Below are 19,854 nucleotides of genomic sequence, written 5' to 3' on the forward strand. Positions count from 1 at the left end.
GCGGGCGGAGGACGCCGACATCCATTGTAGGATTTGTTATCATGGAGCAGTGTATGGAAAATTGGATTCCAATCTTAAACTTGATATATTTCGGCCTTTGCACAGTAGCAGCAGCGTGATTCTTAAATCGAGGAGAGTTAAGAGCATAGAAGAGCAGAAAAAAAAGTAGATGAAGTCATAGTGATTCTGTGAGAAACTTGGACTTGAGTGGCTAAGCTTCAACTATGCACGAAATTAATGCAGCTGTATTATACCTACTTACAACTTTTAGATCCTAGCTCGTAACAAACAGACAAGTTTATTCGTCGATTTAAAAGTTGTTTCTACGTATGTAACACGTATGAAATGCGTTCAGGAAACATGAATGCGCTTCGCTTGTTCAAAATTCCCTGAAAATTTTAAGCCGAGTTAAACTTAGTTTTTACAATGTATAAAACAAGCCTTTTAGCTAAATGCAAAACACATTTTGAAAAAATATTTATATTTTGAGGTAACAAAAAGTACCCTAGTCACGTAATAGTACAAATATGAATTCTTATACATACATAAGTCTCTCATGTTCAAATTGACAAGTAACTTTTATCTTACAGGCTTGTTACTTTTGTCTTGTTGAGAGACAGACACTCCAAATTTAAAACGTGTCATTTTGCATGTGGTGTTATGGCTGTATCTGATTTATATCCGTAAAAACTACGGCAGTGGTTTACTCAAAAACTGTTAGCGTTTCGGTTCTACAGATAAGACTCATATACAGTAAATAAAGGACCCCTAAAGCATCTAAAGTAATATTTCGGTTTTTCATTTCCACGTTTACTGGTGTTTTTTAAAACCTATTGTCGGGTTCGGGCAATAATATCCTTATAGTTTTGATGTTACGAGACTGACAGACAGTCAAACAGAGGGCAAATTCAGCCGAGTGAACTCGAAAACCCCATCGCTTCGCTATACCGATTAATATTTTAGTGAGACCTCACTTTGACGGCACGGAACCTGTTGGGCACAACGGGTAGTTGTCGAGCGAGGGCTTGTCTCACCTGCGCCCTCTGCCGGCAACACGACGGCAGGAATTTATGCCCCTTATTTATACCTCCTTCAGCCGCCATGCGCTTAATCAGCCTCGCCGAATCCACGGTTATTAACTGTTCTTTTACTCTGGAATAATAGTACTTTAAAAAACCATAACTCGTGACAGCTATTTGCGAGTTGCAAGTCAGATTGTTCCGTCCTTCATAAGCCAAAATTTCATCGGGTCTTTAAATGTATTCAGTTTCAAAGTTCTACTCTTTAAAATAAAAAAAAAACTTTGCTGAAATTTTAATGGCACCGAAATGACATAGCTACATTTCATGCCAATGAGTGCTCAAAAAAATGTTTACTTACAATTTTTTACCAGAAGTAAAACACATGCCTACCTTTAAGAATATCTCTTTCACGTACCTCACGTGTTTTTGAAATTAGTTTAAAATAATATTGTTAACCAAACCAGCACTTCAGCTGCTCACAGTGAGGACCAGATTAAGCGTAAAGACTTCTATTTGTTGAACCGCGCGGGCTTCCTGCCTCTCGTCAGCAAATTACATCCTAATTAATCCATCGCAGTCAGCACCGTGAAATTATAACAAGACGCGAAAATTACTCCCTTTGTTATGTCTCTGGTTTCCTTTGAGCCATCTTTCATTACAATGCCTCCTGAAAATATTTCCTTTCAAATGAATTTTAGAAGTCTTACTTTGATACACGTGTTCCTCTTTACCAGTAGACTTTATGACGCATGTATAGCTGTATTTATATATCTATATTATATATCATGACAGTGACCAAAATTAGAATATCTTAACGAACCATTAACGAGTGTGGTAGATGTTATTTTTAAATAAGATAATAAATTGCTTTGTATGAAAAGACACAGTGAAATAAAATTTGAATAGGTAATGTAAGTGGTTTTTATTAATGAATATTTCTTAAAAAAATTATGTCAAATTAAGGCTTTACAAAGTGAAAATTGTTATAAAGGCAATGTAACGTTATACGATGAATTACTGCTAAAAAACCTGCCCGCTAACTTATAAGCTGGGCCTTTTTAGAACTATCATTGTATAGATTGTGATATATTGTATCCCATATAGAGTGATAAAGGATCTTTAGAAGACGCCTGTGATGAATTGTAATAAATATACAATTGCTGTGTTCTAATTTCAGAATGGAATGTACCAGTCAGTAGGTAGGCATTGTATTGCAAATTGTCGCTTCTTAATTTGTGCGCGACGACGTTTCATTAATTCGGAAACGCGGGTGGAGAGGCATTGTAGCGCGTCCGACTGATTGTTTCCAATGGGCTTAGGGACCGGAATGAACCCGACCGTCGACGGGATTTCTATTCAAACAGGACTACTTACCCCCATAACTTTGTTCACGTTTCAAACGCAACTTAAATTTATCGTCACATTTTGCGGCTGAACATTTGCGTTCAGGATATGAGTGCATCGAGGAAATAAGAAGGGCGGACGGCGTGCGCGGGTCGTTATTCTGAATTTCCGGACTCCGGCTGTAAATCATTATACTCGCGATGTACGGACGGACCGGGAGAGCCGAAATTTTCAACGAAAATATCGTAAGCACCCCGTTGCGTCGCGGTTTCATTCAGTCTTTTGTTTACACGTTACAATATTATCTTGTTTTGCTATTAACAATTACCCTTCATCTCGAACGACATTATTTTTAAAGCAAGAAAGAACTTAATTTACAATTAGTCATCTTAAAATTTAGTAACTTTTGATAAATAAATGGAAATCGACTTGAGGATTTACATATTTTGATTACATTAGGTGTGTTGGTGCTCTGTCGAGACAGTGAACTTGGAGATGACCTTGCGAATGGTGTTGGTACAGATTTAGTAGCTTTTGTTGCATGTGTCATGATTAGTCGACGCGTTTACACGGGAGGAACTTCAGTCACCTTTTAAAGTACTCAATAAATAGTAAACATGGGTATATAGCATTAAATGTTAGTTGTTTTGTGCTAGCAAAAGTTGTATGCTTTAGAGAAGAAGAAAGAGCCAGTCTAGGTTAGGGTTCCATGCTTTTGATTCGTTCACACAAGAAAGCGTGACAGCCGCTTGTAATGTCTGCCTTCTTGGGGATGGTGGAAAGGTTGAGTGATGCACTTACATTTGACCCTGAAGTGCAGCTCGTTGGAGACGGTCTCCCCCTCGGCGTTGAGCGCGGAGCAGGCGTAGCGGCCGCTGCTGTGGCGCGTCACCTTCTGCAGCACCAGGCTCTGGTTGCTGTGGAACACGCGCGCCGTGGCGTTGTGCGCCAGCTGCCGGTCCTGACAATCAAACGCGCTTGTTAATCTAGTGCAAATTTCGTCCAACTTCTCTCGAATATGATAAAGGTGAGTTAAAAATGGTTATCTTTAGCGTAATTTTTTTAATGTATTGTTTTGTGCAATCCACTAATAATTACAACGGAACCAAAAGATACAGTCTGATTCATTTTATAGGTAGGTTCTGACCGAGAATCCCAGTCTAATAATAATTGAAAGGCTGCATTGGTTTGGATGCGGAAATGCAAATCTAGATGTAAGTTTGGGATTTTCCTATCGCCTACTGAGCTAATTATCCTAGCGTAATTTTATATTTACTATATTATTCTGTTAATAATACCTAAAAGTTTCTAGATGTTACATCAGTCTAACAACTCGCTTTAAGTTAGCAAGGTGGATCATTGGTTGGAAATTGGAGAGAAAACCTGTGAAAAGGGATATTAATGAAGTCACTAATGATGATAAATATTTTGAAATTCGTAAGCCCTTTTTCAAGTCTACTTGTATTAAGCTTCGGCACAAGCAATATATTAGCTGCACTGCTGACCGCACTGAATCTCTCGGGAACGCCGCTCTCTACTTATGCAAGCAAATACAGGTACACGACTAGCGAGGGGAGTTGTCCAGTGCGCGGCGGGAGTGGGGTTCATAATCATAAATCTGCAGCGCAAACTAGTTTAGCTGTAGTTTACTGCACGAGCGTCAAGTCTGCAGGTTTTACCACATTGTGCAAGTCAATTAGACGAAATAACATTGTAATACGATCACACAAATTGAAAATTAATTGATAAATTCTACACATTTTTGACATTTTTGGGAAAAATACACCCGCAATTTTAAAACAATCAACTTCAAAAGTAAAAAAAGTTCTAATTTTGAAATAATAATAGGTAAAGGAACATAGGTACCCAGGGCCCTTCTTTAGGATGGCAGCCATACCTGTGAAAAATTTTATCAAAATTGGTGCAACAACGAATAAAGGTAACAAGCAGACACACTTTCGCTTTATAACTTTCTAGGTATACGAGTAGTACGATAAGAAGGGACGACAAGATAAAGAGGAACACTTTTTAAACAAACGCTGAATAAAGTTGCAAACATTCTTGTGAAGGGGGCCGGGGGCGCCGGAGGAGGGGTCGTTTAGCAGAATATGATTATTTGCACAAAAGGGCGCCGAGCACAAAAGCGCTCCTCCCGTGGACAAAGCGGCGCGGCGCTCCAAAGGACTGATTATTTCTTGTTTCTAACAAAAGGATTCCTAATTATTTGAGTAGATAAGTAAAGTGAAGTGAACCGGAGTGCAGATTGCGAGGGGTCGCCGCGCAGCGCCGGGCTCGGACGCCGACCGGCAGCTCACGCCGGCGTTCGCGAAAGTATTACGATCTCACGTCTCATATAATGTCAAGTAATGATTTGTAAATACTACATTTGATTATGTTTACTAAGCTTAGGCAAGTTGCAATCGTCAAAGATATACTTTGAGTGTGATTTATTGCTGTTTACTGGGCCACCAGCCCACCAACCTGCATTGAAGCAGCATGGCGGGTCTATGCTCTAAAACCGTGTCTCTCGTGAAAGAGAGGCCCGTGTCCAACGGTGGGACGTTAATAGACGGACGAATGTCCGCGCAGTGCTAGGATTATCAATGGCTCGTAATGACAGCTCCACCACCATCCTCAAGGGATTAAAAAACTCAAAGCGTAGCCCTCTTCATAGCCCGCTGCATGACTCCGAGCATTCTTTTCAGGCTCATAGTTGGCAACCACATTTTGCAGCCATAAGTTAAGGTATTTGACGTGATTTTTTTTAACGGGTAATTGTTTGCTATAATATCAAAAATTAAGTATTCATGCCCCGCAGTGTTATGGAAGGTTATACAAACATTGCGCGTGAAATTAAATTTCTCGTAATGAAGTCGAACGCAAACAAGGAGCACTCCCGAGGACCCGTGGCCTAATATTGAGAGAGACACTTTAAAAGCTGCCTACAATTAGATGAGAGCTTTGTATGCGAATTGAAAGAGGCGTGAAGGTTTCCGAGTCTCCTTTCGGCTGTATGGCTTTGGCATTAGCGTTTAGTACTTTTTAATCGACCTTAGTAACAAAACAGGATAAAGTCTTTAATTCCGTCCAATTTTATGTTAACTTATTTAAAAAGTTATTTCAATTGGATGGGTATTTCCCTAAACATAACTAAGATCCGATAGAGATCCTCAGAGAAAGAAAACTCAAGACGGTGGGAGGCTTTGGCCAGGGATAGTTTGGACTACAGCTTATGGGTTTAGTTCGAGGTCCCGGCCTACTTGGCAGGGGCAATTTAGGCAGAATTTTTTCTGGTCTGGTTTCACCCCACAGACGAAGGCGTGCCGCTAAGCGATTTAGCGTTACGACACGATGACGGGGAGAATAAAATTCCCTCGGGATTTGTAATGCTTACGATGAACGCGGGTAACAACTAGTATTTCCATAAACATACTAAGATCCGACGAGCATCCTCAGAGAAAGAGAACTCCAGATGGTGGGAGGCTAAAACAAGGGCTATCCAAGAATATTCAGAAGCGACAAAGAGCCCACTAACTCCTGTCAAGTTGCCTTCCAGCTGAGGCTCCACCGTGGGCAAGGTTAACGTGCGTAATTATAACCTTATAATTTATCTGACAGTGATGCCTGCTCGTCAACCCGAATTGATTTGAACACTCCAAAGATACCCCGTTTATTTATAGTAACATTTGTTTGCATCTTTGAGCTTGTACATTTTTGGGATAAGAATCACTAATATGTATAAAATATCCGTGTAAATTTTTGGGATATGAAGCCTTAATATTGCTGAAATAATGATCCTTACCTCGAACGCCTCAAACGAAACAAGATTTGCTCCAGAAATAGTATCGAATTTAGTACTCAAAGTTTCATTAAATAGTTCTTAATGAGGTAGTACTTAGGTACTGATGAGGTGAGAAGAGCTCAAAATGAAGCCGCCGACACCAAGTCACCGGGCTGTGTCGGTCGGTCGGCGCCGGTGACTGGGACTTCATGTGACGCCTGTGTGTGACGGAACAGTCAAACTGGGCATTGGGAAAAGTAATATTATGATTGAATCAACTTAAACATAAAACAGAAAAGCAATCACAAAACAGCGTACACAGTTTGTGTACTATATTACTTATTAAAATAGTTAACTCAGGGACTTTGTGTTGTACAATATCATAATCATTCATACAGTGGACAGTGATACCTAGATACCATTGAGGAAACAATATGTCATTGACGAACTGGTTAATATTTATGATGTTTTGGATTGTATATCAATGGCAACAAAACACATATCGCCTAAAGTGCTGAGAATTTAATTTGAAATTATATTACGTTGTTTGAGGAGTGCCGTCAGCCGCGCGGCTTGTTGCGACGCGTGTTTGCGACGTTTGAATATGAGCTCGTTTAATTCTTACATTTATTGCCAGAATATCGGATGATGATGTAATTGATTTGATAATTTGATATATCGTTTGATTTTCATATTATATTATTGCGATATGAACAAAGTGGAGGTCTTTTGTATTGTTAATATTTAGGTATGTCTCATGCAGTCAAAATAAAAAAGGAATTGTAAACGGCAGTTGAGATAACAACATTTCTGTGTGTTATTTTATATGTATACGTGTGGGCTGGGATTGGTTTATTATTTCATAATCGACAATCGCAGTCGTCGTTTTAGGCGGGAGGCCCGGGTTCAATTCCCGGCAAGGCCAATTTGAGTATTTATAATTTGTTAATTTCCTCTATTCGTCTGGTCTGGTGGGAGGTGGCTGGGTACCACTCTACCGACAAAGACGTTTCGCCAAGCGATTTAGCGTTTGTTTACAATGTCATGTGAAAACCATGAGGGTATGGGATTAATTTTAATTTTAATTGAAATTTAATTTATTTTAATTTTTAATTCTAGATTTAATTATTTTTCTTTAATTTTTTTTTTTAAATCTGTCTTTTATATTTATTTTGTGTTGAATTTTGTATATGAGTCCCCGACCTGAAATAAAATGATTTTATTTTTATTTATTATATATATTAATGTAACTGGCATACCTTTACCGGATTAGCCCGCTGCCATCTTAGATTGCTTCATCACTTACCGCAAAGTGTGATTGCATTCAGGGGCTTAGAATAAAGTTCCACAGTTTTTATGAGTTACCATGACCATATTAGTTGGCGCGGAAAGAAATCTTAAACTTAACAAAATGGTTGTAAGCCCCTATGAAAACAAAGCTTGTAACTCTGCTCTGTTTATAAATACGAAAACAATAATAGACTAATGCTTTCCCTTCGTGACATTGCGTGCGTAACGATGCGTACGTCTGAGTTCTACTTGTCCTTGGAGTTCTCAGAATTCCCTTTGTGTGTCCCATCCACTTTATAACGGGGAAGGTCTGAACAGTGGTTTGCATTAATAGCACCACGCTTATTTTTGGATCCACGATTCAACCATGGCCTAGTATCCTTCTGCCAGCCGTTATATCAAATCATTTCTGCCGCACACTTGCAAATTGTAGAACCACCTCCCCTCTACAGTTTTAACTCCTATTCGATTGATTTTCAAGTCGAAGTTGAAAAAACTTCTTTAGTGACGAGACAATACGTTGGCTCCTACTGCCAATGCTCATGGCGGCGGTGATCACTTAACATTGTCATCTGCCTGTTCGTTTGACGAAAATCAAAAAATATGAAAAACATAACTAAAAGAACCGAATGAATATATTTCGCGCGTTGTACCTACGTTTGATTCGTGTAGCAACATAATGTTCGCGATTTCAAGTTAATGTACTCTTGCGCAGATATCGCGGTACCTTATCGCAACTCAAAAACAGTAGGAATACCAACTCAAGTTGAATCTAACGATCGAGAACTCGCGATTCCGCTTGACCCGGATCGCGCGCGGGCTATGCCGCGGGCGAACGCTGAAAGAAAAATATTTTCAAGAACAAATAGTGTTATCAAGTGGAAAATGTTCTCTCTTTATTGGAGAATGGCAGCCATTTCGCGCGGGCGGGCCTCCCGCGGCCTCCAGCGCCTCCGCGAGCCTCGTTTGCGATATAATGAGCACTCCTGATTGAGCCTCTCGAGTCTCGGGTGTTCTGTTATTACACGGTTTTGTTGTTTACGGCCACGCCGCATCATATCAGCCAATAATACCGGCGGCATTTGTCTGGTTTTAGCAGATTACATCGAATTAAGCTGGTGCTCATTGTGTACAATAATGCCTGTTTCTACCTAAAACCGATGTTGGTACTGTGGCTTTGTTTCAAATTCTCAATAAGCCTTCCGATCGAATGGTTATAATGCTAATCACACTACAACAGCGGTCACACACCGATCGAGCCGAAAAAATGCAGCTGGTGAAGTCTTTTACTGAAACTGGAAAGTCGCATCAACATCAAAGCTAGTCACAGATCATTGAAGAGTGGGTTTTTGTAAGCTTCACCTGTATGTTTGTTTGTATGTTTGTAACCGACTCCTTTGGACTTGATTTTGACCTGCTTCAAACGGACCGATGACAATACACTAATTCGATAAGATTATTCGATATTATTTATTATATAAAGTAACAAAAATGATTTTTGTTACTTTATATAAATTTCAACTGTAGTCGTTAAGGCAGGAATAATGTTAATTTTAATTTCCAAACATTAATTTGATCTTTACAAATTTGATGGTGAATGGTTAACCGATAAATTTTGCTTTAATAAAAATAATAGTTTAAGAATAACTTAAAGAACACGCGTTTATAAATAAACCAAACTAAAAGGTTGAAATTAGTTTGGTTTTTATACCAAGCGTGTTTTTTTAGTTTTTTTGAACTAACTATTTTTTATTTTAAACATAGCAATACCAAATCCCTGTCACAACACTAACTTGTGACAGTAATCGCTAAACGAGTGTAGCGTTAAGGGTAAATGCTCTCCAGAAATGATAAACTCGCGTTGTAAAGAAACACGCTACAAGTAATTATTGACATGTGGTTCTTGTTCAGGTCCATTCGTTAAGAAGACATGACGTCACAAGGCATGGCTTCAATCAGTCGAATGGCCATAATTACATTGTCCCATAGACACGGACTCGTCTAATCCATTAAGAGGTTTCTTGTGAGACTCTTCCCTAAAATGCCTTTAGCTACACACTGTGATGCTAAGCACCTACCTACTAGTTTTTCTGCGACTTATTTTTATTAAGACTTTTTTCAATATATTTATTTTTATTTAATTTAATTTGATTAGTCAGAAAATACGGTGGGTTCACGGGTAGCTTCCCAAAAAAATATACAGCTCGTAACAGAAGATACAGGAACACGTAAAGTGGTAGAGTATACCCAATAACTTGTTTTCAAGTTTAAATAAACGACTACTTTCAATAAGTATGTTGTACATTATTCTACTACAAACAAAGTTGGGTGTTTTTTGCCCGCCCACGTGGCACTGCGCGTAGCCTATGCGTAGTTTCCAAATAACAAGTTACAATTTTCACAAGATCAGTTCAGTTGTAATGACGATAAGTCACAAACAATCTTTGAAATATCCTATCAAAGAATACTGTAGAAACAAAAACTTAAACGGAATTATGTATGAAAGTAAATCTTTCCAAACATTCAAATCCTATGGTAACCCGAAAAATAATAAGTTATGATTTATATTTTGGAACATAAATAAATTAATAAATTAATAAAGCTAGATACATCGTTCTACTAACATTTATGAGTCTAACATCAAACTTAACATACATATAAATTTCCATCCATCATATTTAACGGGCGACTGAAATGAGATGCTTAATATTGTGCAGAGGTATTTTAATATTTCAAAACGAATGAAAGCCAATTTTCAAGTACCTAACTAAAATGCCCAGAACGTCCCTTTTAAATTTTTCTAAAACTATTTGGGAATAAGGTTTAGCGAGTGATTAATTAGAAAGTGAGCGGCACATCGATGCGGTGTGATTGGGTGGGAGCAGGAGATACAGAACAGATCCCGGCTTTAATCACCGACACTTCAGAAGTGCGGCACTGGCCAGAATTAAGCAACGCGAAAAACAAGAATGCAGTTGGTGTAACCACACAATCTTTAAATACTTTTTGTTATTGATATTAAATATTAGACCTGAAGTGCAGACAATTTATATATTTATTTTACTGGCTGTGCCTCCCTGTGTTACTTGCTGTTAATATTTCGATTGGCTGATTTGTAAAGACGTGAAGGAATATATATAATAAATATCGCCCATTTAATACAAAAAGTTCTGAAGTTAACGTTTCTCCAAGAATGATTCTCTTATAAAATGAGGTAATCTATGTATGTGAGGTACCCTCGATCCATTCAACTAACATGAAGCCAAATATCGACTGTTTAATTAGAGAGAGCGCTAAATAAGACAAACAAACACACTTTTACAGACACTTGATTAATCTTAATTAAACCTTCGTTGCATCAATTACAACTCGAATAATTTTTATGCTGATTATGTAACTGTTAACTTTGTGTGGTTGACAATAAAGAATTGACAAAAATACATTGGTACATAATGTTGCCTAGCAAGCAAAATAATTAAGAACAAATTGTAAATAAAATAATCAAACGAGATCTGCTCAAAATTAAACTTTAATTTAATTTTATTAAACTTTAATAAGTAAGGCACAACGTTGTAGCATCATCATCATCATCACCACCATCATCCCATTACACAGTTGTAGCACTAATACAATTTGCAAAAAAAAATAATCAGTTTTACTAAACACGTGAGAAACTATCTCACTTCTTACAAAACGAAACAAAGACTTTAAAGTAGCGTTTGGGAATAAGAACGTAATAGCAATGGCAGGTAACTTTAGGCAAATTTATAAAACCTATACAAGTATGTTTTTACTCAAATTGTTAGTAGTTTTTACATTAAAAAATAACAAACACATTTATAGGATTAGCAGGACACATCAAAAGTATAATATCCTGCATCACTTGGCATCATGGCGCCCCTGTGTAGGGATGCTCACTGCACGGCGTTTGTTTTCACAACAGGGGGCGGGGGTGGGGGCGACGGGGTGTGCAACATTTTACAGTTTTAAATTCCGCTGTTTACTCTCACCTACGTCACAGCTCACACCTGAGTGCTATTGCAGTAGTGATGAGAATCGAGTAGTCTTTTCCTGGAGTTCAGTTGTGGAAATCGGATGACGAAATCGAAAATTAGTGAGGTAACTAGCCATGGCCTCTAACCAGACAAAAGTTTATTAAGACTTATTGATTATTTCGGACTCAACTCACACAACACTTCAACTTTCATATCCTAGGAATTAGAAATAATTTTATATTCAAAGTACGCATTCACATATTTTATCCAAGTTTTACATTCTTTCGAGCAGAGATTCTATTTCTTTATTTTTTCTTTGCACTTGTATTTCTTTTCCCCCTTTTGTTTGTGTTGTTTTCACTGTGCTGAGACAGTACACAGGTAATTACTAGTCCAACCAACTGGTGCATCCATACATTTACTGTTCGCATTTCTTTGAATGAACATACCGAGCATCTTAATAAATTTAGTCCTTATAAATTTTATCTAAAAGTAGAAGTATTGAATTCAAATTGTAATTCAAATCTTTATTTGCATGATTGCAGGTTAACAAATTTGATCTTATAATAACACCTTATTTTTCAAACGTTTTATACAAATGCCAGAAAAATAAGGTATCAAAACTGTGAAATTGAATACTATAAAGTAAACCAAAATATAAAGCTAGAAACACAATGATTTAAACCTTAAAATTTAGATATTCGTCTAAAGAAAAAAATCTGATGAAGCATAAGCCATTCAGTAATTTTTATCTTAAATTTGCGCAGAGGTATGTCAATTAAAGTATTTGGTAATTTGTTGTAAATTGTTATTGCCATACAATAAACATTTCTTTTATATAAATGGAGGTATACTTTGGGCCATACTAATTTATTTCCCCGCCTACTATTGATTAATCAATATATATGGATTGATCTCGAAAAACTTGTTATTGATAATTAAATCAATTAAATTTATTGGATCGTATCTACCTTTTTTTTTTAAATAATTTATATCACGGTTTAAAGAAAAATGGCGATTCAGAACTAAGTCAATCGTTTTATCGACACTCAGCTAAAGAGCGATATTTATTGGACTGTGCTGGAGTGGTACCGTTGCCTCTCATCCAATTACCTATAGCCTAAACTAAAATCAGGCTAAGCAAGTGTAAAAATATTCGTGCCGAGCAGGTAACGTTCGACCTACTCAGTGTCATCACTATTATTGCGTGCAGGTTATTTTTTGTTCGACTGCTTTAAAACAAAAGTAAATCAGTGCAATGGCAAGTTTTGTTGATAAATGTCTAACTTTATTCTACGGAACTTGAAGGGTAACAGCCTATTTTTTTATTCTATTATGTTCTCCTTTTGAAAGGAAATGCTCTCTTTGACAGAACTTTATTATTGCATTATCTGTTGGTTGCTTTTTACTGTTATTGTTGCTTTGATACCATCCAAGCAAAAGTGAATAACTAGTCAAGGGTATTCTAGACTATCGAACAACGTTTGTTGGTTATGTGTAAAGCCTGAAAACGAGATAAAAATAATATTATACCAACTCATAATTGAAATAAAAAAATTTAATTAAATTAAATTAAAAAATAAGTAAAATTTAATATATTTTGGGAAGACTAAATAGTTGAGGCAAAATATAAAAATATATATAAATAATAATATTGTTTTCGAATTTGATTTGAAGTTGGGACTGTTTGGGCGCGGAAAATTTTGCTTTATGTGGCTTTGGCTCTTGATCTTATCTATATGTATGAACGCTTCATAAGCGCCTGTGATAGGCCTACATGAATGAAGAATTTTAGAATTTTACATTGGAATATTCAAATTAACTCTCTTACCCTTTGCACGTGCAATTTACGTGAAGTGATAAGGCGTTGATAAGCCGAATACTAGGTCTGAATCATTTTCGTATCGGATAAAATAAAACCAGCATTGACTGCAATAAATCTATGAAGCATGAACACTTCACTCCACGAGCTGCTATTTCCTCATAACATTAAAATATTAATATTTAGCGGATGAAGTTCATAATATTCCCGGATAAGACGAAAGTTCCAGCTTCCGGCTCCATTGATTAGATTAATGAACAGGCGCGGGCGCGGGAGGGCGGGGGGGGGGAGCCACATTGATAGACGTATAATTTATTTCCAATCACGACTACTGCAGCGCGCTGAATGCGAGAAGTTCGCGCTGTAGTACTCTAAGAGCTAATGGGAACGATGAGCAAGGTGAACTAGAACCGACCGACCCAATTCTTTAAATCACAATTTTATCGAATCAAAATTGATCACTTTAATAATATTTCTATTTTATTAAATGGTGAAGTGGTCTCAAATTAATAGCTATTTAACAATGACAGTTAAAATCAAAAAGCCTGGAATATCTAAGCTTCAGCCTCACTTTATAAGTTACATCTGTATATATCCGCCTTCTTATTTCTTTTATAGGGATAAAATAGTCAACGGAACTAAAATAAAACTGTTTATTTATGAGGGTACTTTGCGAATATTGCACACGTTCAGTTTATTAAGTCCTATCTACCAATTTACCTATAGCTCCGGGCCTACAATGCCAAACGGATCGAATGGTTTAAGGACATTAGAGGCGTCGCGGTGCCGTTCGGCGAAGTTTGTCCGCAAAGCCGTTCGGGCTTTTGTCCCGCGCCCGGGTCCCGCACCGCGCCGGAATGAGCCAACTTGGAGCGGCTCGGGCGCCCGGCCGCGCAAACGACGTCTGCTGGAACGTCTGATTTGCTAATTAGCGCCAGAGCTTAATACTTGAAAACCGCAGAGCGCAGCACGAGATGCCATAAATGTATAATGATCTCTTACCGATTAGCGCATTTCCAATCAACTCATACGGAACGTTATCTGTTTCTGATTCAAACTGCTGCGATGTGAAAACCCCTCCTACGAACGTGTATTATATTATGAGTATGATACAAATGACATATCTCCAGATTATATTTGGAGTAAGTGATCTAAAATGGAAAACAGTGATACAGTCTAAGATGGTAACGGGATAACCTGTTAGGGGTATGTTAGTTATATTAAACCCATCCTATATAGGACATCGTACCGGAACGCTAATTCGCTTAGCGGCACGTCTTAGTCGATACTAGCCACGGCAAAGCCTCCCACAAAAACTTCACAGTGGGTTTTGATGCCTGTAACCTTTAAACACGCTTGCTCTAATTAGTTTTCTACTTAACTTAGTGCTAAATCATATAACAAATTTGGCGGGCCCTTTTTCAGTAACTTTAGGTAACAACTGACTTTACAGTCGTCGCCTAAGAGACGGAGTTGCGCATTGAAGCAGCGTGGCAGAGTTTACTGTATAGCATTCTGTCGCTTTCAGCGCTAGGACATTAAAAGGATGATTATAATACTTATAGTAAGTGGTAGTGGAATGGTCGGACAAGCCTCGACCTCAGTCATCAGTTTGCAGCGCGTCTGAATCTGAATAATTGTTTGGATTACAATTTATACACATTTTATCCAAATTGATGAAGGCCGGGGCTCGTAATTAATGCGGTGTCTTATTATTTTGACGTCTCATTCGTGGATAGTTAATATTCGCGGCGATGTTTACGCCGCTGTGTGCCGCCGCCTCGGGAGACTGTCGGCTACTTTGAAGAGGTGCTTGAATCAATTGGTTCCGGCGTTAACTTAGTGTTATACACTAGATTTTCTAGCTGGTTCGCGATGGGTTTGTGATTTGTTGGTTAAACTGCCAAGTGCCTCAGACTAGGTTTTATTCAACTGTCATAACAAAAACTAAAACTCCCAGAGAAGTGCTTTATGATTGACAATGATTTAACGATATTTTCCAGACTACTCCTTACTGTACGGAGCCTAGTAGTTGCGGCTTCGGCTTTACTTTCGGAGTGCCGAGTTCGGATCCCAGCACGCACCTCTAACTTATTTAAGTTATGTGCATTTTAACTTATTTAAGTTATGTGCATTTTAAGCAATTAACATATCACTTGCTTCAAAGGTGAAGGGAAACACCGTGAGGTAACTACGGTAAATTTCTCCATAATGTTCTCAAAGCTGCAGGATCAAGCACCTGCTGAAATATTACTGCCTTCTCTCAGACCATGGGAGGTTGCGAGACTGTTGGCTGGAGCCTAATTGATGGACGTAATTTACGTTCGAGATTGCGAGCGTCGACCGCCACAAAGGAGGCTTTGCAATTATGATTCCTGATCAAAATAAGGCGGGAGGTTGCCCTAAATGGAAATGTTTTTGTGGTCGACAAATTCGCATTCGAAAAGACTAGCTTGTATTATGGAGATTGTGAGACCTTGATTGTGAGACCAGGAATCTGAAGAATGTACTATATTACAGGATCCATTTAAAAAAAACATCAATAACCATCAAATAGCCACCGTAACCCCGGAATGGAGTCCGAAGCCCTAATCTACAAAGCTTATCACCGCTTCACTGATTTTGCTGTTACAGAAAATAAAATTGTAGTCATCTGAATATTTTTGCATCATGTCATATATAAAAGTGCGTGCGAATTCATTAAGAATGTTGGAGTGGTACGTGAGGTTAGCAGACGCCTTGCTCCAGGAGGCTGCTAATATCTGTCAGTGGCGCGGGGAATGTTAATATCGCCGGCCGGGCGGTCGCGCCTCGTGCTCCAATATAATGCTGAATTTAATAATTCCTTGTGATTGACGACAGACCCCGGAGAGTTGCCGCGAACTGCGGCCGGAGGTGGAGTTCTGGAGGGTATAATGAAATGCCACGTAAAATATCCCACTTCATTTCAACATGTATCTTTTAATATTTTTATTTTTGGTTCACTTTTACTATGACTACTACTTGATGAAATCTGCTTTAAGGTAAGCTTAAATGAAAAAAAACGTGGAAGTATCTTTGGTACTGACCTCTATAATAAGAGTGAATCGTTATGGGGTACTGAAAAGAAGCTAATTTTGTTTCAATTAAATTTTTCCATTAATAACCTTCATTAAGTAAAACAACTACCTAGCTGTGGCTCCGGTTTGTCATGCGATAAATCACCACATAAAACGCTTGTATCACACAAGATGACTACTGAATATTTTTATTAATAATATATATAAATGCTTATAATAAACAGATAAACACCCAGACACTGAAAAAACTGTTAACTTGGTCTCAGAAAGTCATGTAGGGTCGCTGCGCCAATCGGCCGTTAAAGAGACAATGTTATTATGTTATATTCTTTTTAATATTTTGTTTTACAAATAGTGGGCACCGCCAATTTTCCAACGCCAAGCTGGCATGTGAAATTAATCAGAAAATCCTAGTATCTACACAAAATGTCATGGTTCATTGCGGGATTCCAACCCCGATCTCACGAATCATCAATCATCAGCCAATAGACCAACTTTTTTTTTGCTTTTTCGGAAGGACACTTGCCGATAACCTCCTAAGGGGTTGCTACGGCGTCACCGGGGGAGTGGGGCGAGCGCGAAAGCTCGCCATGAGAAGAGCCCCAGGGCTCGACGACATCGGGGGGAGTATGGGAGACGTCGACCCGAGGGTGCCTCCTGCGAGGACTCGGACCTCGGCTCGGTTCGACGTTAATCTGACTGTTGGTGGACTTTTGGACTAATCATTGTTTAGTCCGAACGCCCCCGTGACCGTGGTAAGGATCCACGTCCGGATGACGTCAGAAATCGGGGCCCTCGTCTTCGCCGGCGAAGACGCTGTGGACGCCTCGACCACTAGGGGGTTGGGGTGTCGGACTGCATTTTCAAAGTAGGTCTTTGATAATGTTTTCATGTACTGGGCTATGGTGGGAAGATCGAGGTCTCGGTGGAGATCTACGTTGCGCATGTACCACGGACTGTCCGTGGTCATACGCATAAATTTGTTCTGCAGGACTTGAAAGCTCCTGTAGGAGCTGTGAGGGCGATGGGCGAATACGACGCTGGCGTATGTCATAATGGGACGTATGCACGTTTTATACAAGGTTACCTTGTGACGGAGGGATAATTTGCTTTTGCGGCAAATCATCGGATAGAGACGACCCATCACATACGCAGCCTTGTTGCGGGCCTTGCGAATGTGTGCGGTGAAGCTCATTCTATGATCGAACGTTACTCCCAGGTATTTGGCCTTGTCTTGCCAGGGTATGGGACGCCCGTAGAGGGTGACCTCTGCGGGGTTTACCGTGAAGCGGCCTCTCGGTTTGCCCGTGAAGAGCACCGCTGCGCTCTTCTCGGGGTTAACCTCGATCCTCCAGAGGCGGAACCACTTGCCCAGCAGGTGGAGCGCCTTTTGGAGTCGACTTGCAATGTTGCTCTTTTTGGGATCGGTCGCAAAGAGAGCGGTATCGTCGGCGAATTGGGCCAGTTTGACCGTCGCCGGTAGGTCGCGGGGAATGTCGCTCGTGAAGAGCGCGTATAGAAGTGGGGAGAGCGCGGAGCCCTGAGGGACTCCCGCTCGTATGGGTCTAGGGGAAGAGAGCGTACCGTCTAGACGATAGCGAAATGTGCGATCGGTGAGATACGCTCGCAGCAAACGAACGAGACTAGCTGGCACGCCCAGATGGTGCAGCTTGTACAACAAGCCGGCGTGCCAGACCCTGTCGAAGGCCTTGGCAATGTCTAAGAACACGGCCCCAGTGGGGCTCATGTGTCTGTATCGATTGAATCCTGCCAGTATGTGCTCCGTGAGGCGGTGCGCTTGGTGGACGCAAGAGTGCTTGGCTCGAAAGCCGAATTGCTCGTCGTTAAGGAGGTTTTTCTCCTCTACGACTGCCTTCAGTCTGTGTAATATTACCCTCTCATACACCTTTGCTAAGGTGTTGAGGAGGCTTATAGGGCGATAACTGGAGGGAAGGTCGCGGGGTTTGCCCGACTTGTGGATACCTATGACTGTTGCTTCCTTCCACTGGTTGGGGAAGTAGCAGTTTGCCAAGAATACATTAAAAATTACCACAAGTAGGTTGATAATTTGTCCTGGGAGTAACTTTAGGGTTTTATTGGTAATGCCGTCGGGGCCTGGGGCTTTCTTAGAGTGGAAACCCTTGATAATAGTATGAACTTCATCGCAGGTCGTCGGGGCGAGAGGTTCACCATCGGGAGGGGTCGAGAGGATTGTTGCGAGTTCGCTTTCGACTCGCAAGACGTGGGGCCTATCAATGGATACGGTGCTCGGAGAGCATTGGGATTCGAGGCAGTCAGCCATGCATTCAGCCTTATCGATATCTTCAAAGGCGGGCGGAAGGTCGGGCCGTGCTAACGGGGGGAGGGCGGGAGCGCGGGTCATTTTGAGAGCCTTCGCCAGTTTGTAGAACGCACTACGCGATGGCGAGAGCTCCCCCAAGAACCTGTCCCATTGTCCGTGTCGGAGTGCGGTAATGATAGACACTACCTTCCTCTGGGCTCTCCAGAGTTCTAACCGATTCTGTCGTGTCGGATATTTGTCATGCTCCCTATGGGCCCTATTCTTGTTTGTGATTAGCTCTCGCGCGTCCTCCGTGAGTACCATGCGGTAAAATCCGCACGGCATCTCGCGGGAGCATTCGCTCGTAGCGTCACAAACGTGGTTGGTCAGGTGCAGTGAGGCTGCCTGGGCTTGCTCTAATGTCTCTACGACGTCAGGAATTTTAGAGAGGTGCACAGAGTCCTTCGCTTCGAGTAGCCCGGAGAGCTTCTTGAAGTCGATGACTTTACGGGTCGGGAGGATCGCGGGGCCTACGGGGCCTAGCTGTAGTTTGACAGGTCTGTGATCCGAATATAGCTCGGATAGCACTTCCACAGAGTTCACCTGAAGGGTGATATTCTTGAGGAGCGCTATGTCGAGTATGTCCGGTCGGTCGATCGAACTATCCGACATCGGGAAGCGAGTCGGCGAGTCTGGGGCAACTACGATAAAGTTGAGGTCGGGTCGTCTGACAAGTATGTTAAGTTGTCGTCCGTGCGCGTTAGTGGAGCGGGACCAGTCGGTGTGCTTAGCGTTGAAGTCGCCAGCCAAAATGACAGAGTCACCTAAGGAGAGGAGAGCGAGTAAGTCACTCTCTAAAAAGGTTTTGTTCGGTGAGAGATAAACGGATGCTAGTATGATCGACGGATGGCCGGTCATACCCACCTGACATACGGAGGCTTCCATGTTGGTAAGCTGTGGAGGATCGAGAGGAGTGCAGTGAAGAGCCCTTCTGTAATAGATCGCGGTACCACCCAACCGGTTGGTGCCAATAGACCAACGTGCGAGTGCTAATTTTTATACCAATGATCTACAAATTACCAGCGAAACAGTAAGAATGCCGCAGAACAATACTCGCCCAATAACCTACTCCGCTTCCATGAAAGGTCGAAGTACAACGAAGGCACAACAGTAGCACTCAACATCGCTCTTGAGCAAAGCTCTGTCTCAATTATCTCGAGATGTTACGTATGAGTGGGAGAGGGACGGAGAATCGATTAC

General features: G+C 40.4%; 1 protein-coding gene across 1 annotated transcript in view; it reads right to left on the reverse strand.

Moving 5' to 3' along the window:
- LOC120637459 (nephrin) overlaps positions 1-19,854 on the reverse strand; it is a 537,044-nt gene that overhangs the window by 48,462 nt on the left and 468,728 nt on the right. Inside the window, exon 10 of the mRNA XM_039909312.1 lies at positions 3,168-3,327. Within this exon, the coding sequence (XP_039765246.1) occupies positions 3,168-3,327 (160 nt within the window). The remainder of the gene's footprint in view (positions 1-3,167; positions 3,328-19,854) is intronic.

Source organism: Pararge aegeria, chromosome 3 (genome assembly GCF_905163445.1).
Source record: "Pararge aegeria chromosome 3, ilParAegt1.1, whole genome shotgun sequence".
In the NCBI taxonomy this organism is placed as follows: domain Eukaryota; kingdom Metazoa; phylum Arthropoda; class Insecta; order Lepidoptera; family Nymphalidae; genus Pararge; species Pararge aegeria.